The sequence below is a fragment of the Herpailurus yagouaroundi genome, unplaced genomic scaffold (assembly GCF_014898765.1).
Source record: "Herpailurus yagouaroundi ecotype Mexico unplaced genomic scaffold, PumYag 195, whole genome shotgun sequence".
Taxonomy (NCBI): domain Eukaryota; kingdom Metazoa; phylum Chordata; class Mammalia; order Carnivora; family Felidae; genus Herpailurus; species Herpailurus yagouaroundi.
In genome coordinates this window covers 13,594,895-13,616,333 of record NW_024412426.1, presented here as the reverse complement: position 1 = coordinate 13,616,333, position 21,439 = coordinate 13,594,895, and the positions used below count along the sequence as shown (strand labels likewise).

At 37.2% G+C, this 21,439-nt stretch overlaps 1 protein-coding gene across 5 annotated transcripts in view; it reads right to left on the bottom strand.

Annotated features, from left to right (window-relative positions):
• Window positions 1–890: 890 nt before the first annotated feature.
• The window catches only part of PLA2G4A (phospholipase A2 group IVA), a 160,918-nt gene continuing 140,369 nt past the window's right edge, over window positions 891–21,439 (bottom strand). For all 5 annotated transcript variants that reach the window (XM_040446617.1, XM_040446618.1, XM_040446620.1 and 2 more), the window contains 3 exons: window positions 11,581–11,776; window positions 9,908–10,065; window positions 891–1,502 (listed from right to left, as the gene is read on the bottom strand). In XM_040446617.1, coding sequence (XP_040302551.1) covers window positions 1,371–1,502; window positions 9,908–10,065; window positions 11,581–11,776 — 486 coding nt within the window. In that variant the 3' untranslated portion in view covers window positions 891–1,370. The remainder of the gene's footprint in view (window positions 1,503–9,907; window positions 10,066–11,580; window positions 11,777–21,439) is intronic.

Here is a 21,439-nt window from a genome sequence, read left to right as displayed (position 1 = left end):
GTACTGGCATAAAAACCGACAAAGAGACCAATAGAACAGAACCGAGAGCCCAGAAATCAACCCAAGCATATATAATCAACTAGCATTTGACAAGGAAGCCAAGAATACTCAATGGAGAAAAGACAGTCTCTTCAACAAATGGTGCTAATAATTGGACATTCATTCTTCCTTCTTTGAATTACCTTTCTTTACGTTCTCTATTCATTTGTCTTTTTTTGATCACCTTATATTCACATTCATACGTGTGAGGAAAGATAAAGAAACAATAACAAAGAAGAAGGGAACATTCTTTCCTTGGCTGATTTATGCATACAAGAAATTGGTGCCCAGTACACATCATCAGACATGCTGCAGCATCTGGGGATACAGCAGTGGACAAAAGTGACAAAAGTCCCCACCCTCAAGGACCTTACATTCCAGTGGAGATGACTGACAATAACCAAGATAACCAAGACAGGTGAGTTTCTTTACTATGTTGGTTTCTCCTTAGGTTTACACCAACCCTGAACCTTAGCAGTTCAATGGGAACAGAAACCACTGTCATGTGATACAGACTGTCCCTAAGCCAAGACTTCCAGATACAGCCTGTGCTACTCTTCTGGATTTTTCTCTGAGGTCAACTGTTCTCTGGTGGGCAAACAGTCCAAGATAATCTCGACAAAGTAAAATATTAAACTAGAAGAAGTTACTTTTTCTACTTGATGAATAAATGCATACCATTTGTTCAACAGATTACATGTCTTCTCCTTTAAGAAAAATAACCATGATTTAAAATGATACGTTTCACATTACCAGTTAAGATTAACAACTTTTGTGTTTGAAACCTTTGAATCTGAGAATGTTTCATAGTTTACAGTGCAATACCCCATTAAAAATAAACAAAAAATCTGTTATGCTAATTGCATATTGATGTATTTATTTCATGTATGTATGTATGCATAATATAAATAAAAAATAGTGTTGTCTCGTGGTATGAATAAATCCAGTCAGTGAATAACATTTACACACAATGCGAAATCTTACTTATTGAGACTGAACCGTTAAAGATTCTTAAAACAATTTTTTAAAAAGAGGACACATAACATAGTTGGTGAGGAATGTCTTAGCAACAGTGTATGTCCCTACATTTGCATCAGGAAATTCATACTGACAGAGAATGTAGCTGAGCATAATTTTACATGATCACATCATCTGCCAACCTAACAAATTTATAACAGTATAATTCTCACGCGGCTAAGTAACTTCAACTTTGAGTATCAGCCAGTCTCTTGTGATCAGTACTAACATCTATACTGTGTTTTCAAATCCAGTTGTAATGGCATTTCAAACTGCCTCAGCTTCAGAAATTGCTACCCTTTCCACAACACAAACTATGCTGCAGGTTTGCTTAGAAATTCCTTGTTGAAGAATCGTCTTGCTTCAACATTACTAAGAGAAACCGAGCAACGAGACGGATTCTGTCTTCTGTATTCAATGCTTTCAACTATGGCGTTCTTTATCACCTGCAAATAGAGGTAAAGTGTGCATAATTAGTATTGCTCTAGTCCCCTGTAAGCATTTGTTTGGTCAAAACAAATATCTAATTGATCTTTTTAGTATAGTTTTCTTTTTGAAAGAGAGAGAGAAATCTCTGAGTCATGCATGTGTATAGTTAGCTCTAACATCCCACCATTTATACACTTATTAAGCTCATATCCAGATAATCTTCCCTCCCCAACAAGAGAAAGCAGTATTCTGGGAATGTTCCAGATTTTGTGCTGATAAAATTGTGAATAAAACATTTGTAACCTGGTAAATGTATCCTTATTCTGGTTTTCTATGGGAAGGTGTCAAGAGGGAAGAAACAAGTAAATCTAGAATTTATGTTCTTTGCTGTTAGTGGATAAGCAGAAATGAGGGAACACAAGGAAGTAGAAGACTTTCTTTAAACCTACAGAGAAACGAGGCATTGCTGAAGACCTGCCCTGCTTTCTCAGCTAAACAAGTACAGGGATAAAACATGGATGTCCTCTATCTAGAAAATGCCATACGTAGTGATTTTATGGATGATCACTATTTTTTATTCAGAATAATCTTCATATATACTCAAATTAATGGTGACTATAACCTCTAAGAACTTCGATTGCAATGATCATACTCTCTTCTGGTGTGAAGTTAACCTACTTAAGAACTTCTGGAAAGAAGACAAGACTTGGAATTTGGTTGAAGCAGTTGTTGCAGAGAATGGAAATGGGCTTTTGCAGAGAGGCCTGGCTCTGCTGCTGTTTTGGAACCCTGTCCAAATCAGGAAGACTCTATTCCCTAGGACTGGACTGTGGGATTTCATCTTAACCAACGAGGTAAAAGTTTGAGGGCACAGAAGAAAATCACAGGGATAATTTTACAATCCCCTTTATTCTCTACCCCAGGGACTGTTAAACAGCATTAAGGTGTTATCTGCCTGTGTTTGAGCCCTTGGCCACACGTGGCAAACTCATGTCCACAGCCAGTGTCACTGAGCAAGCCCAGGTCAATGCCTGAAAGAGAGAGATACTGAGCTGAGTAGTGCTAACATGTAACTAATATTCTGTGACTTTGTGTTGGGCCCGAAGGGCAGGCTCCTCTAATTCTCCAATGGTAACTTTAAACAACAAACAGTTGTATTCTGGAAAGAGGGATTTATCACAGAAATGGGGCACCTTTATTTGCTCTATGATTTTTAAATTATATAGAGAGAATATATATAATAAAACATAGTATCATTTATGTATATTTCAGTGTCTTATGGGCTCAACTGTTACTGAGTTTTTTTAAGTAAAGCTGGTATTTGCTGACGCCATTTTCCCCATGAGTAAGGGAAACATAATTAATTCTATGGTGACAGAAGAGGCTTCAGGCCTGTGAAGGAGACCTTGACCAAGGACCTCCAGGCTCAATTACTTCTTGGCTATGTGAGGTCAAGGGGAATTAGCTTAAATCCTTGAACCTGTTTCCTTTTCTCTTCTCTTCCTTCCTTCCTTCCTTCCTCCCTCCCTCCCTCCCTTCCTTCCTTCCTTTCTTTCTTTCAAAAATATTTATTTATTCTTGAGAGAGAGAGAGAAAGAGAGAGAAAAGGGGGAAATCAAGCAGGGGAGGGGCAGACAGAGAGAGGGAGACAGAAGATCTGAAGTGCGCTCTGTGCTGACAGCAGAGAGCCCGATGAGGGGCTCAAACTCAAGAGCCGAGAGACCACGACCTGAGCCGAAGTCAGATGCTTAACTGACTGAGCCACCCAGGCACTCCTGTTTCCTCTTCTTTAAAGTGGGAATAATAATACTAACCTTGGCTTTTGTGGGGATTGGAGATCATTTATATAAAGTGTTTTGCACAATACCTGCACGTAGGAAGCATTCCCTAACTAGCACCTATTTATTGTTGTTATTTTTAAACTGACCATGTGTGCGAGAATTTAGGAGCTTTAATTTGGATGTGAGGCTATAAAGTTTACCAGAAATAAACACACAAGGTATATCCAATTGTGGGCTTATTATATGGTAGAAGTCAGCAAACCAATTCTATCAAGTGGGTCCTACGTCTTCTTTTAGTAATCTCTCTGCCTTTCTAGATCTAATGTCAGCAAGTTTTCAGTTGGTTTCTCCTTCACCATACCAGCACAAGACACATGAACCCTCACTGCAGAGAAATACCCAAGTAAAATAAAAAACAATGATTTATTTTCCAAATACCTAAAAAGCTTTAAAATATAACAAACCACAGGGAAATTATACTAATAATGACTGCTGTCAATTCCTTTATAATGAATTCATAAACACACAAAAATGAGCAGTATCAGTATCCTGAACTAGTGGATTTACCGTAAGTGGACGTTGGAGGTGTTTCTAGAAAACAGGCCATTTTTATAAAGGAAAACGAATATTTACATTTATTAACTGAAAATCCCAAATCACATAGTTAGAATGTGCAAGTTGAACCACTAGGTGGCACATTAATACTAGGAAGGCATTGCCCAGATTTTTCAGATTGCTGCAGAAAACAGCCATTTGTTGTGATTTATAATTCTGTGATATAAACAGAAGAGGCTAGACTCAAGACTGCATCAGTTGCTAAATCCAAACTTTCTGGCATGATCCATGGTACAATCACATGTATCCAAAGAACTCTTAATGTGGATCCTTAGACACTTAACAGAAGACCATGGGGGAGGGGAAGGGGAAAAAAAAAGTTAGAGAGGAAGGGAGTAAACTGTAAGAGACTCTTAAAAAGTGAGAACAAACTGAGAATTGATGGGGGTTGGGAGGGAGGGGAAAGTGGGTGATGGGTGCTGAGGAGGGCACCTGTTGGGATGAGCACTGGGTATTGTATGGAAACCAATTTGACAAAAAATTTCATATTAAAAAAATAAAATAAAAATAAATAATAAGAAAATTAAATTAAAAAAAAAGCCCCCCCCCCCCCCAAAACAAAGAGGCAATATGCCATCTTTGAATCTTCCTATTTTTAAAATGGTATTAGGGGTAATCTTCAATAGTGTTTGCATCTAATTTCCTCTTTCATTCCCCTCTGAAATTCATTGAGATTCCAAATTCTTCCCTTTCATGTTATACTACAACAGCCCTCATCTCTCAAACCTCTCCATCCCCCTGATCATCCCTAAGTATGACTGACCTATGTCATCCTTCACTTGTGTCATTCAGTACCCTTCTAATGTTGATCCAGACTCTAAATCTATGGCAATAAAGGCCAAGAATAAGAAAAGGAAACATGTTAAATGTGATCTTCTCCCCTAGAGGCATGAGATTAGAAGCAATCCACAAGCAAATACTGAATTCCCACAACAGAAAATGAAAAATGATCCCCAAGAGGAAAGTTACTGTATATTTTGAAAGAGAAATAAAAATTACAAACATAGAAGACTATGAGAAGATATTCTGGTCTAAATTACTATGAATTTGCCAGCAAATGCCTGCCTTTCCAAAATAAACCGAGTGTCATAGAAACAGGCACCCTATTAGTCTTGTCATTTTTGATCCCAGCATTTAGAACACAGAAGGAGAACCATAATTATTTGTCAAAGTAATGAATGCATGGAAGGTTGATCAAAACAAAGTTCAACTCATGGAGATAATGAGATGAATAGAAGGACAGGAAGATTCTATAAGTGTGGTGGATGGACTGGGCATTCTCAGTAGAATTCTAGACGCTCTTGTAAAACGGGCTGAAGATAGGAGATCATGGCATGCATAGGAAACATCTGGGAATTGGCCTGGCAGGAAAGGAGACTGTGTTTGGGAAACAGGAAAGAAGGCTTCTTGAGAAAAAGATGCTTCAAAAGTGAGGAAAGAGTGAGAAGAAAAACCCTGTGACCCCCATCTTGACTCCTCACATGATTGTGTGGCTTCCAGCAATCTGCCTACGTTATCCTTGACTCAGTTTCTTCACATATAAATAAAGATACCTACCTCATAGGCTAATTTTAAGTGTTAACTATTCTAGGGGAGAATATCTAGCTTATCTTAAACACTCAAAACTGTTTTTTTGTTCTTTTTATTTTGTACACTGTCATATCCTTAGTTACGAAAACAGTGCCTGGCACAGTAGATACCCAACAAATCTGTGTTGAGTTAATGAATAAATAAGATGGAAAGAGATTATAGGCAGCATTAAAGGTAGATGATTTGGGGCCTAGCATATTAGGCCATCATATATAATAAGCTTCTAAATTATTTTTTTAACCTCTTTGTGTTTTTTAAAAATATTTTAATTTAATTTTTTTTAAGTAGGCTCCACCAACGTGGGGCTCGAACTCACAACCCCGAGATCAAGAGAGTCCCATGCTCTACTGACTGAGCCAGTCAGGGTCTCCTAAATTATTTTGGAAAAGATAAAAACTTTAACTTGTACCTAAGTGCTCTTATGATGACGATGAAGAATTAAGTACCAGTACTTCTGGATACATGCTTTTCCTCATTTTAATTAACATCTAGTATTTTCCGCTTTAAAGAACTGTTTGCGAAAGAATTTTAAAAGCTCATTATTATGCATCATTGGAACATGTTGAATAAGTTGACACATAACCTTAGAATATACCTACCAAAGTAATCAACTGAATGAGTGAGGCTGTATAACAGTGCATTTCCCTGTGGCAGTTAAATCAACAAGGTCCTGGGAAGGAGAGGCCATATTCCCTCCAGATCAAATTGGGGGTTTATGAGTCCAGCACGCTCCATGCCCAGGCATATAAGGTGTAGAGTTTCTGTGTGGTCAGAAATTCTGCCTCCAACCAACAGACCTGTGTCCTGCCATTTGCTCTCCTCTCCTCCTATGACATCAAACTCTTTAATCAGCCAGTAACTCAATGACATTTTAAAAATCATTCACAAAAATTTTATCGCATATTTATTTTAGGTGCCTGGCATCATGATCAATGTCTCTGGAGGACACAAGGTAAATAAGGCAAGTTATAGTTTTCAAAGGGTTTAAATTTATAAGTAAAAGTAGAAGACAATATGAACACTGATAATAATTATTATCATTATCATATTAATTGCTTCAATTTATAGTGTCTCTTATATGCCAAGCCCTTAAATTACATTATTTTACTTAATAATAATTTAATTAATAATATTTTACTGTAAGATATGTATCATTGTTTCTCTTTACAAGTGAGGGAGGCAAAATTTGGAAAAGTTAACCAACGTGTCCAAGATCACCCAGCCAAGAGGCAGCAAGCAAGGATTTCAACACCCAATTTGGTCTGACTCCAAAGGCCCTTCATTTCCATACCACATGTTTTGGTATAAGTCATTCTATGGTAGGTTTCTTAAAACAAACAAACAAACAAACAAACAAACAAACAAACAAACAAAAAAACCCAGCACCCACCCCCACCCCCACCCAATGAAATACCGCCATTGTAAAAGCACCGAGGCAATGTTCAGTGAGAAAGAATTTGGGAGGACTGAGTAAGTGCAGAAACCTGATGCTAATGAGAAACCCAGGCTGTTGTCACGATGTGAGCAGAAACAGAGCAAGAATTCTCTAAAGATGAACTAGAATTTAGCTTTACCAAAGAAGGCCAGCTAGGATCTCTGGGAAAATAACCCAACAGAAGCATACAGCTGTCAGAGACAGGGTGGCCTTTTCAGAGTAAAAAGTTAAGCCAGAATGTTAATCGAAGATGAAAATTTGCCCCAAGCCAACAGTGGTCATGGCCAGAAACTTGGAAACCATCTTCTATGGAGTTGGCAGTCAGGGGTCTGCATTAAAAGAATTTCTGTTCCTAGGGTCCACAACTGGCAAGCAACTGACAGTCCATGGGAAGTAAATATGTGCTGTGTTGCTGAAGTATGAATTAGTAAGCTACGCTATTCAGGTGGTGTGGGAATGAATGATTTAGCTAATGATTGAGCCTAATGAACTCTCCAGCATCCTGCCCTGGCAGTTTTGTTGCTCTGTTTTATCATCCCTTATCAAGAAGCTTTGATTCTGATAAAATTTGTTTCCTTGGTTACAAGTGAGGGGTTGGGGGAATAGTCAAGAAAGAGATAAAATGTCAGTGAATACTGGAATTCCTACCCGGGTATGAAATGTACCCATGTGTACGTACACATACACACACACACACACACACACACACACACACACACACACACAGAGGAATCACTTGAACACAAGTCTCAATAGTCATAAAATTTAAGAGGAAGTTCACATTCACTCATGACCTCCCATTCCCCCCTGCCAATTTAGTGTCTAGGCTACTATTACCTGTACAGACTTGTCTATGTTATTAATTCTGGGCATTTGCGAAGGTCTTGGGGGGTATCTAGCATGGTATAGGATATAGATACACGTAGGTAAGATTCCCATTTATTGAGCGGCTTCTGTTTGCAGGTTATCGTACATACATCACCCGATGATTCACTATAGCTATTATGATAGGTGCTGTTACATCTGTTTTAGAGATGAGGAAACTGAGACCCCAAAAGTAGCTTATTCAAAGTCACACAAGTGGCCCCTTTGAAATCTAAATAAGATATAAAGCCCATGGTCTTACTTCTACATTCTATGCCAGAAACATTCTTAGAAGCAATTTAAACCTGTTTTATTAATTAATGTTTGATGAGCTTTATTTCAGGAAAGTTATTTTGGAATTCAGTTCATTTTTGCTTAGGCTTTTACTTGTTCATCTACGTGTCAAACAAACTACTTTTGAGAATATATAAATAGAACTGTATCATTCTTTATAGCAAATAGCTTAGCAGACTTTATATAAACCAGAAGCGAAAGCAATGAGAGAAATGTAGTTGTTTAAATTATATATCTATATCTATCCACTCACACATTCAGACTATATAGAGGTATGTAAATATGCAGATGTAAATATGCATATGTATGTGTGGGTATTGTTTTATTTTTCCAAGTCTAACAGGGTATTTACATATTCTTATATTCTATATTTTTTTTCCACTTGAGGACAAATGGTCAAGTTTAATGCATTTAATCCCAAGGAATACATAGGTTTGAGTTTGCTGGTTTCATACCAGATATAGGATTACTATGATATTACCCCTTAGTTCTCTTCTGACAGCATGGGGTTTTATAAAACACAACTCTATTTTGAGAATGTCTGTTCACCCCCTATAAGTTAAAAATTAAAATACTGATTTTCTCTTAATATTCTTTAAATTTTTACAATCACCACAGAAACAATGTAGCCTATGGATTTCAGATGTCCACTGATTGTAAGATAAAAGAAAAAAGAAAAAGATAAATATATTTAGAAAATGATATATGCTATAAACTTCACTAAGCATGTTTGATGTGAATTATCACATATTATTCATAAGTAAAGGCTGACAAGAAACCATTTTAGAGTTTTAGGAACTGAAGCTTATTAGGGAAAAATTTCATGTTTATAAAAATGAAAGATACTGATTAATAAACATATTATGGCATAACTGTTATAACTGTACACAATTGATCACCACTAGTCTCAGGCCAACTAAACCCACAAGTGAACCAGACGTGCCAGAATTCTCTTAGTGCAAATGGAACACTCATCCACATACTGTGCTTTCTTTGGCATCATTCGTGCAGTATCCAAAAAGACTGGTAAGTCAGATAGGATACCTTTCCCTCTCCATTTAATACCTTTATTTTTCTTTTATTCTTTTTTTTTAATGTGCAAAATCCAATTAGGCTACTGAACTTGGGCTTTCACAACTGATAGTAATTTATTAGACACTATGGTTTGGAACTACAAACCAACATGATTTCAGTTACACAACCACGTTCCTAAATGGTGAATTAGAGATTACAGAATGTCACACAGACGCAGAATCTTAGCAGCAGATTTATTGGGGATAGGAATGACTAATACTGAAGAGGATGACTTGTTGCTGAAGTTCCTAATGCAAAGCATACTTAATATCTCATAGGTGAAAAATGAGAAGGCTGTGACTGATGGCAACATTCCCAAGATATACAAAAATAAAGACGTTTAAAAGCATGAGTGTATCTATGAAAGCTCATGATATTTTAGCAGATTAACTACACTTCTATTACATTCATTTTCCTACTCTTATATTTCCTTTTTATCACATTTCTTCCTACTTATAATTTATTTTATCATACGATGAATACATTAGATACTCTGGGAAAGAAGATGAGAGTATTAAACAATCCTTCAATCAAATAATAGCATAAAATGTGGGCTCTGCCCAAAAGCAATCTTGGAAAGATTGCTTTTCTTATTTGTGAATTTTATAGGGTTCTTCTGGAGAGTAATAAAATAATTTACAAAAAATAAAATGGTACACTTTGGGTGGCATCATTCATAAACTTTATTTTTAATTAATTAAAAAGGTATTGCTATGTTTATGTGATATAGAAGTATGTGACACCATCAATGACCACAGGAGATACTTACATCAATGTTGTTCAGGGTATTGAAGTACATGAGATCATGCAGCCTTTTGAATGCTTGATTTGGATATTGAAAGTTGAAGGTTGAAAATGGTGATTCGGGGTCATCAAAAATATCAAAATCAGCTATTTCTTTCTCTTCCTTAGTTTCTCTTGGGACACCTAAATACCCAAAGAGTCTCAATTGGTGTGATTTTGAAAACTACAAAGTATCTCTAAAACCCAAGAAATAAAACATACAAATAGCCATAAACATAACATTGGGAGCCCCCCACCGGGGTCATGTAATCTGTAGTATGCACTGTTTTGCTCTCACCCATATTCCCTGGGTCGGGATTTCTATGTGTTCTGCCTGGGCAACTTCCAATTGCCAACAGCTGCATCCCTGTGCCTAAGGACTTTCTACCCCATCCTGCAACTGGGGAAGGTTGCTTTGCTCTCTAACAGCAGGATGTAAAGTCTGGTAAATAACACTCTGCCCCAGGCAGCAGTCAACCAAAGACACTAGGAAGTAGGATATAAATACTCCAGTTCCCTTGCCTATTGCTGCATGAAAAGGAAGGATGATTCTGGAGCATAGGCTCTATTCCTTTCCCTAGAGTATTCCAACAGGATCAAGTTCTCCTCATGGTAGCTGGCTTACTAACACATCTTTGCTTGTCTACCTTCCTTTATCACTTCTCCACTCCCTTACTAAGGTTCCCTAGTCCACCCAAATAAGCCATCTGCCCTTGAATTCTTTCTCAGCATGTGCTTCTGGGGGAATCTGAACCAAGACATTATCTAACTGTGTTCATACCACAGGAATCCCCTACACAGCCTCTTCTTGAGTATTAACAGTGATAGAAGATCCTCTAGGTTTTAAGTACTCTACTGCTCAATAACTGAAAATGCCAGCCAATTCTTCCTTCTCTTGTTTTGAAGTTTGACTCCTAGTAACCAACCCCCCACCCCGACTGATCTTTTCTTTGTCTTCCTCCACTCTCTGGAAGATCACTTTCTTTTCCATCAACCCCTGTCAAATCTTCCATGACTATCTTTTGTATCTTTCCATTCACAACTGCACTTCCTGGTCCGAGGATAATATGATTTTTAGGCCTTGAGCATCCTGCTCGTCAATCTCTAGATCTCCTTTTTGTTAATCAGTATCTTCTAGGATATTGAAGAGTCTATAGACTCTGGATGTAGTAAAACAGGATGACTGTGCCTTGAACTTGATTCTCTTTTTCTACAAAATATAACATGGCAACCTGAAATTACTAGCTATGTTGTATTATATTAATCCTGTGGTCACTTAAAGTTCTCTGAGTTTTTGCATGATTTGTTCTGAAACAAGGGTTTTCTTGCATGGGTGATTTTTCAAATATTTAACAATCCGTATGACAAGGGCACCAACCGATCAGAACAAACACAAGCCCAGGTTCTGGAGTAAAGCCCCAGAGATTTTTATTGATATGTTAATATATCAGTTTCTGAATTGTGAAGAACTCAGGGGATCTTGGAGTGAGAAAGAGGGGAAGTACTTGGGGTCTCAGGATAGTAGCTATTTATTAAGAGAAGGGAAGAATTCAAAATTTTAATAGTTGGTACAGCAAGTACCATTATGAAACAACTTAACATCAGTCTTGCTCCTTTCCCAGATTTCTACTCTACAGATATAATATATTCCCAACGTACCTGGTGCCTTGTAATTTCTGAAGTTGATGTTGGCCAGAACAAAGTGGATGATAGTTGGGCAATCTTTCTCAACGTCAGGATTCTTGGGTTTAAAGACATAGCATTCCTTCAGTCCTTCTCGATCAAACACATTGGGATCAATCTTTGGAAATGGAAGCTTGTTCATTCTGGCCCACTTTTCTGCAAGTAGAAGTTCCTATGGAGGAGAGGTAAAGATGCATTCGGGAATTTTCAGTTTTCATGTATTCAGTTGGTCTGGCCATCGTTCAATATTCATTAGGTGTTGACTGTGTCCTAGCAATGTGCTCCTTGCTAAGATGAATAATGACCTTGTTCACAAGAAGCTCATTAGTGTAAAAAGATACATAGTTGCCTCCAAACAAACTCGCTATTATGTTAATTCTTGGCCTCATAGGAGGCATGTGAAAATTTACTGATGGACTGAACTGAATGAAATTATATTGACGTAATTGCTATAGGAAAAAAATATTAGGGCTCTGGTTATCTATAACCCTTCAGAGTCAAAGATCTGAAGAAGCCAAATGAGGAACACTCTATTACTGAATTCTTACCTGTATCTTCTTAACACAACCAATTAAAATTAATAAATTTCATGTATGCTAACATATCTGAATTACTCTGAATCCGCTTTTTTAGATCTTCTGTTTATAAAAAGATTTTAGCTTCTGGCCTCAGAATGCTATTAAATGTGTAGTGGCCAAGAGTGGGCCAGACAGGGAAACCAAACATTTAGTTAGTGGGTGTCGCAATTGTGTGATTGTTTCCACATATTAGCTCCCTTCCTGATAAGAGAATTATACATTCCCACCAGAATAAGAAGACACCTAGACATAGTCACAGCAGATGATCTGTAGCTGCTGACACGTAATGTGACCAAGAAATACATGTTTTTTTGTTAGCCACTGAGATTTTAGATTTGTTTCTGCATCAAGGCTGACTAAAGGGTGGGTAAGCGCACAGACACACACACACACACACACACACACACACACACACACACACACAGAGTGTTGAACTAGAAAACATAAATCAATATGGACAGATGCCATAAATTGGGCTTATTTATATTTAAAAATATTTTTCAATGTTTATTTTTGAGAGAGAGAGAGAGAGAGAGAGAGAGAGAGAGAGAGACAGAGCATGAGCAGGGGAGGGGCAGAGAGAAAGGAAGACACAGAATCCGAAGCAGGCTCCAGGCTCTGAGCTGTCAGCACAGAGCCCGACACAAGGCTTGAACTCACAAACTGTGAGATCATGACCTGAGCCAAAGTTGGACGCTCAACCAACTGAGCCACCCAGGGTCCCTGAGCCTATTTATATTTATATACAGTTTCAGGGGGAGTGGGAAAAATAAGAAGCAGACTCTCAGTGGTAAAAGCACAGACTCTAGGGCCCGATTGCCTGAGTTAAAGCACAAGCTCTGAGACTATGGGCATGTTTCTTAGTGTCTCCATACTCAATATCCTCAAATGTAAAATAAGGAAAGTAATAATAATAATACATATCTCATGATTGCCATTCGAATAAAATAATCTCTGTACAGTATTTAGAACAGTGTCTGACACTTATGATTTGCTATACAAATGTTTGATAAATAAACGCCAATAAAGAGAGGAAAGAGGTGGAAGGGGAAAAGTGAGGAAAGAAAAGAGGAAAGAGAAAGAGAGACAGGTACAGTATTAGAGAAATTCTCATAGAGGTGAGGTATTAGGGAAATGATCACTGCAATCTTAAGTTATTTTAACCACTCTGTGTCATCAATCACATCAATCGATTCGATGATAGTCATCAGTTGCAAATCAAAGCTCCATGCTAGGAGGTGGGAACATCACAGTGAATGAAACTCTTGTTGTTATGGGATTTATAGCCTGGTGGGTAAGAGATAGTGACCAAGTAATTCCTTGGGTTTAAAACTGTCGTAAACGCTACAGAGTCTTCACCATGAGATTTGCAGTGTATGTGGACTATTTCTTCAGAGCATACATTAATTCATTCAACCATTATTATCAGACACCTGTTTTGTTCTAGGCATAAGTCAAAGGCTGTCTTTGAATCCTTGAAGATTATAAATCAGTGGGAAAGAGGAATAACAGATATTATAGTGCAATATGATAGAGGCAGTGAATGTGATGGATGGCTTCATGTGTGGGCTGTGCAGCCTGAAAGGCCAACCTCAAACAGAGACACCTTGATTTGCTACCTGGGTGGTCTGAGACAAACTGCTGAGCCACCACAAGTCAACAGGGACGAAATTATTTTATGGGTTGAAGTATGTAGTGATATTCCCCTAATGGGAAGCATAAGAACCAACCAACCAACCAACCAACCAACCAACCAACCAACCAGACAGGGACCAGGTTGTTCACTATCCCTGAAATAGTAGACTCTCAAACCCATTTCACCTCTATTCCTTCTGGTTCTTATTTCTCAGCAACTTATTTTCTACCACTGTGTGTAAAGTTAATACTATTATTTTCCTCAGGATTGCTGTGATGATGAAATGAGGTAATGTATTAAAAAAAAACTCAGTAATTTATATTTAACAGTATAATTTATAGTTTAAATATTTATATTTGTATTTATATATATATATTTTTAATTGTAATTTTATTTTAAAAAATATTTATTAGTTTTTGAGAGGGAGAGAGAGAGAAAGAGAGAGGGGGAGAGCGAACAAGAGTGGGGGAGGGGCGGAGAGAGAGGGAGACAGAATCTGAAGCAGGCTCCAGGCTCTGAGCTGTCAGCACAGAGCCCAATGTGGGGCTTGAGCTCACAAACCGTGAGATCTTGACCTGAGTTGAACTCAGACATTTAACCCACTAAGCCACCCAGGCACCCCAATATTTGTGTTTATATTTAAAATAGTACCTTAAATTTACATAGAGGTATACATTGAAACTTTCAGTACTCCTGATGCTTCCAGAATGTTGTGAATTTTAAGTTGATTAACTCTCAATGCCATTTACATTTTATTTACAAGAAACAAAAATTGGGGGGAACAAAGGATATAATATATATTAAAGCAGTTATTTCATAAACTACTAGGCAAAATATGATTATATTTTACTGAAATATATATACAGATATAAATTCTGGTTTGAAATTTGATGAAACTTTTATCACTAGCCCCTTTTTACTCCCTGTTCCATTGAATTATTCAGTTTAGTTCTTGTCTGGCACTTTCACAATTATTCATTCAAGATTATTCAACACCAAAATAAAACCAAAAGTTCATACTGTGGATCATTTGCGTGAGAACGAGGCAAAAAAAGAGCTTTCTAGTGTTTACAAACATGACTCAGGATGACTAACTATGTGTGGATAGTTTCCTCTTCACAAGAGGAAAAGGAACCGAGTGAGGTAAAAGACCAAGCTATTTTTAGTTAGACATTTTATGCTGGAATCAGGAAGCGATTGAAACTTTCCCTTTCCTGATATGATCCTGCTGTGGAAAACGTTAAAATCCGATGACGATAAAGATGGTGATTACAGGATGGAAAAACTACCTCCTCCCCGATGTCTCGTTTCTCTGTCAAGACTGAGAAACAATGACACAGTCTATGAGTAGAGCAGACGAGTTAGAAAAGACTATTTTAGAAGAATGCCATGAGCAAGAACATTGCTGCTTTGCAAATTATGGCAATCTGCCTGAACTGTTTTCTACCACAAGTATCCATTTTGGTTGTTGGACACCTCATACTTCTGATTTCCATAGACTAATTCATGGCAAATTTACATACTACTAAAATGATTTTCTGTGGAGATAAAAATTTCTGAGTACCCTTCAAAGCAACACTTTGTAAGAAGTACTCATTTTTGAGTACAAAAACATTGTGAAGGATAAGAAAAATAGCCTAAATAAAATAGAAATATATACAAACTATAGTGTGAATGGCATATATGTGACATTTTGTTTATTTTTATATATGGATAAATATATATTTATATGTATTTTTAAATGTATAAATATATATTTGTATCTACTAAATTAGCTTTTCTCTAGAGGAAACGAGCATTTTCTCTGTCCAAACCTAGGATATGTACTTTCTATGATGTTTCTCAATATTTACAATCCATTTTTAGATTGGGAAGAGGTATGGAGTATAAATATAAACATAAATTGAATCTTAAAAAAAATTAATGAAGCAAGTAACATAAGATACAATAGATAGGGGTGCCCGGGTGGCTCAGTCGGTTAAGTGGCCAACTTTAGCTCAGGTCATGATCTTGCTGTTCCTGAGTTTGAACCCTGCGTCGGGCTCTGTGCTGATAGCTCAGAGCCTGGAGCCTACTTTGGATTCTGTCTCCCTCTCTCTCTGACCCTTACCCCCCCTCAAAAATTAATAAACATTAAAACAATAAAAAAAGATACAATGGATAGAATCTACAGTTTAGAATTCACTATTTTCTGGTTATGATCATCATTGCTTCCAATAAAAAGCATGCTGGGGGGCGCCTGGGTGGCGCAGTCGGTTGAGCGTCCGACTTCAACCAGGTCACGATCTCACGGTCCATGAGTTCGAGCCCCGCGTCGGGCTCTGGGCTGATGGCTCGGAGCCTGGAGCCTGTTTCCGATTCTGTGTCTCCCTCTCTCTCTGCCCCTCGCCCGTTCATGCTCTGTCTCTCTCTGTCCCAAAAATAAATAAACGTTGAAAAAAAATTAAAAAAAAAAAAAAGAAAAAAAAAAAAGCATGCTGGTATTAGGATCCAAGAGCTTTATAATGCAATGGGTGTGAAAATAATTTTGTATATTTAATAATGTAGAGTATTTACATAGCACTTTACAGTTCTCTTTAGCTCTTCACCAAGACGTTACTATAACTTCACAAAAATACGTAGAGAAATTAATGTTGGGCATATCTGCTCATCAATAGGCATCTGATTCTTAATGACAAATACAGGTGTAGTGGATTGAATGGTGGCCCTCCAAAACAGAAGTCTATGTGCTCTAACCTCCCACCCTGCCCCAGAACCTGTGAATGTAACCTTATTTGGAAGAGGGGTTTTTGCAAATGTAATTAAGCTGAGGGTCTCAAGATGAGATCATCATGGGTTATCTGGTTGGGGCATAAATCCAATGACAAATGTCTTCATAAGAGACAAAGGTCCTTATAAGAAGACACACACACATATAGGAGAGCCCATATGAAGACAGAGGCTGAGAGCCCATATGAAGACAGAGGCTGAGATTGGAGTTATGCAGCAACAAGGCAAGGAAAGCCTGGAGCTGGCAGAAGCTGGAAAAGGCAAGGATGAATTCTAGCCATAGAGCCTTTGGAGGAAATGTGGCCCTGAGATACTACATCGGTGGTAATTTGTGATGGCAGCCCTAGGAAACTAATATTTGAGGTAAATCTGTAAATGCTATGTTTAATAATGGATAGTTCCGTTTATTGGCCACAGTAGATCGATGCCCAGCCAGCTAACACTTGGACTGGCTTGGCCATGATGGTGTGACAGAAAACAAAGTCATGAATAAATCATATGCAGAGGTTTTCACACAAGGATCATGCCATAATGTTAACAAATAAATCAGGTTAGTGTGGAAAAATACAATTCTCTGTTTTTTTGTCAGTTTGATGGAATTTTGACCTTGAGTGAAATATAACAAGATAAAGCTAATTTAGATAAATTACTTTTATCATTGGTGAAAACTTGTTCATTTCAAACTTTCCTTTCTTCTCTCCTCCTTTTCTCCTTCCCTCCTTGTCTCCTTTCCTTTCTCTGTTCTTCTTTCCTTTTATTTTTAAGAAAATGAACCCACTGCTCTGGGTTCTGCTCATTACGCATTTAAAAGGGCACTGAAAAACTGAATTAGGCTTATGTCCAACATATGGTAACATGATATAAAATAACATTATTTACGGCATAATAACTATTCTATTATTCTCCATAAAATTTAGTAAGGTTAAAAAAAGTTGCTAGTAAACTCTGAATTCTCCTATATTCTTTGCTTGCTCCTTAAAAGAGCCAAAGCTTTCTTAAAAATGTTTTTCCTAAAATCAGTCTGTTCATTTCGCAGACTTGAATGTGAAAACACCCCTGGCTTATTTTCATGACCAACATTAAAGACAAATGCTATTAGAATTCTCCTTGAATGGACCCTAATGGTGAAATAAATTTGTATGGTATATATCTAAGTTATTATAGAGTTAACAAAAAGACTCTTGACAAAATGAAACATAGAATTGATTTTTTCAAATCAGTAAGAATATTATTTAGAATCATGAGGCTCTTTACATCCAGCCTACTATTAGGGTGTGTGCCTACAAATCTAAAACAAAAAAAAACGACAAAAGAAAACCTAATAACCTTCCAGTATTATTAACATTGACATCATCAGTTTTCAAGGCCAGTTACAACATAGATACAATAAAAACTGTGATCACCTCCATCAAAAGCCATGATATCTATCATTCATATCTCCCTGACAAAATCTGAGTTTTAACTATACTTATGAAATGCTTCTATCAATAATTGTGAAATAAGGTTTATGGTTTTATTTTTTGGCCCAGCATCTTTGCTCTGCTCTTTTATTACAAATGGCATTTATATTTCAACTCAAAAAAAGAAAATTTCTGGAGGAAAACATTATAAACAATAGTGTGTAATTTCCTTTATAGTAAATCTTTGAAAATATAAATCCTTATTTCCAGAGTAATGGGTTTTATGCTATACTAAACCAATAATAAAAGGAAATATATACATATTGGGGAGAGAGGTGAGATGAAAGGAATTGACAAAATTTCTTTTTTTTTTTTAATTTTTTTTTAACGTTTTTATTTATTTTTGAGACAGAGAGAGACAGAGCATGAACGGGGGAGGGGCAGAGAGAGAGGGAGACACAGAATCGGAAGCAGGCTCCAGGCTCTGAGCCATCAGCCCAGAGCCCGACATGGGGCTCGAACTCACGGACCGTGAGATCATGACCTGAGCCGAAGTCGGACGCTTAACCGACTGAGCCACCCAGGCGCCCTGGAATTGACAAAATTTCTATAGCACATCTATGAGAATGCATAGCTGGAAATGTCTACAGAATTTGTAAATCTATATAGATGGAGTGATTGTAGGCTCTAAGATAGTATATATATAATAAAGCTACAGTTATTAAAATACAGTGTGGTACTGAGATAAGAATTATCAGATTGTCAGATGAACCAATGGAATACAATAGATACATACAAAACAGATCTAGGCATTCTGTAGTACATGATAAAGGAAGCATTGCAAATAATATCTTTGAGGGATTGTGTTATTATGCACCTAATATATTGAAAAATATTAATGAGTTAGAATATTTTAAGAGAATATCATACAAAGAAAAATACCAGGGTGGCTGGGTGGCTCAGTCAGTTAAGTGCTGACTTCAGCTCAGGTCATGATCTTGCAGTTCGTGAGTTCAAGCCCTGCATCAGGCTCTCTGGTGACAGCTCAGAGCCTGGAGCCTGTTTCAGATCCTGTGTCACCCTCTCTCTCTGTTCCCCCCCCCCCCCCCCGCAACTCATACTCTGTCTCTGTCTCTCAAAAACAGAAAAAACATTTTAAAAAATTTGAAAAAAAAAAAAAAAAAAGAAAAATACCAGTCTATATGTAACTGATCTTGTTAATATGAATTTCAAGAATAAAACCAGTGGAAGAAGTGACTACATAAATATTTAAAATGTTAAAATCATCAGAAATAAAAATTCCAACACAAATACTCATTAGATCATATTTGCAAAAATAAGACAAATTTTAATATCTTTAAGATATAAAATACTTACTAATGGACAGCAGCAATACTAATAATCCAATTAAAAGTAGTTTAAAAACATGAATATAAATAACCATAACAAACTATTTACACTCACAAGCAAAGGGAAAAGTTGGAGGAAATGTGCTTCTTTTTCTTTCTGTCATATTGTAAATTTTTTTAACTTTGTTTTCAATATTTTTTCAGCCGGAAAAGCCATGTAAAATAAGGACTCACATAAACAATCTTATATAGTAATGTCAATTGGTGCAGCCTTTTGGGAAAGCAAACCAAAAATATTTATTAAAAGTCCTAAACTAATACATATCTAAGAAGCCAACCTAAGCAATTAATAAAAAGTATGGTTAAAGATTCATGTGCAAGGATGATCACAGAGAAAGTGACAAAAGAGCAATAATCTGAAAGTTGAAAATAGAGCATTGTTAAAAATTTTTGCATATTCACATACGTATAGAGATACCATGCTGTGTTTATAATTTTTAAAATTTTTAAAATTTTTATTTATTTTTGAGAGAGAGAGAGACAGAGACAGAGACAGAGTGCAAACAGGGGAGGAACAGAGAGAGAGGGAGACACAGAATCCGAAACAGGCTCCAGGCTCTGAGCCATCAGCACAGAGCCCAATGTGGGGCTTGAACTCATGAGCCATGAGATCATGACCTGAACTGATGTAGGACGCTTAACTGACTGAGCCACCCAGGTGCCCGGCATGCTGCGTTTATTATTATGTTAAAACAAAATTTAATGGGGGAGTGTCTGGGTGGCTCAGTCAGTTAAGTGTCCAATTCCTGATTTTGGCTCAAGTCATGATCTCATGGTCGTGAGACTGAGCCCCATGTTGGGCTCTGTGCTAAGTGTAGAGCTTGCTTGGGATTCTGTCTCTCCTTCTCTCTCTGCCTCGCTCTCTCTCTCTCAAAATAAATAAATAAACATTAAAAATTATTTAATGGCATGGGAAAATGCTCACATTATAATTTTAGGTAGAAAGAAGCAAAATGCAAGACTATATTATCCTGGTGTTCACACACACACACACACGCACGCACGCACGCACGTGAAGAAAATTGCAAAATAGCAGCTGTTGTCTGTGTACAAGAAGCACTTAATATATATTCCAAATATCCAAATTTTTAAATAATAAGTATACATTCTTCTTAATTAGAAACAACGAGTGAAAGTACATTTAAAAACTACAACAAAGTACAAGTTCTTTTTAGAGGTACAAAGTGATAACCAAAGAAGGTGCAAACCTTCTTCCCCATATTAACTCATGAGGTGGCAGGGCTGTGATTCATATATAAAATTATGGCTTTGACATTTTCCAGCCCCCCTGGTGAAATGAATAATACAGTTTCTTCCATGTCCAGAACTAGTTTCCAAGCTATCCTCTTACAGTCATCCATTGAAATTCACTCCCCCATAGCTGCTCGTGGGTCATCAGATCTTCCTCTTGGCTTTCTCAGTCACCTGCCCTGTACAGTACTTCATTATCCTAGGCTTGGATTACATTAAATCCCTCTTAAATTTAATCTTTTGCTCTTTCTTCAATTCGTCCTACTTTCCACTGTCAGATTAATCATCCTAAAATTCCAATTTCATGAGGCTGTTTGCTGGCTGCAAAGTCTTCACTGATTCTCCCTATTTCCTATCATCCAATTTTAGAGTCTCCCCTAAAGCCTTCCTAATGGGAGCTTAATATCTATCACTTCGAATCAGATCACTCCACTTCCTCAGATGTGCTCATTGCCATCTCTGTGCCATTTTCATCCTGGTCTATTTACTTCCCTGCTCATCTACCCCAGGACATACCAATCTATTCTTACACGGATCTCCCATAACACCCATGCTCATATAAATCAAAATAACTCTTTAACAGTAAGTTTCTTAATTTCCTTCCAAATGACTCGCATATAAAGCCTTTCCCCCAAGAAAGCTAAAATGTTATGGAAATCAAGAACCATGGTTTATCATTAATTGCTGCACACAGCACACAGCACAGAAAAATGTACATCTACAATGTATACGGAGGAGGCAGCTAGTGAAGGAGAAAGAGCGTTAGATTGTCATTCTGGAGCTTTGGAAGCT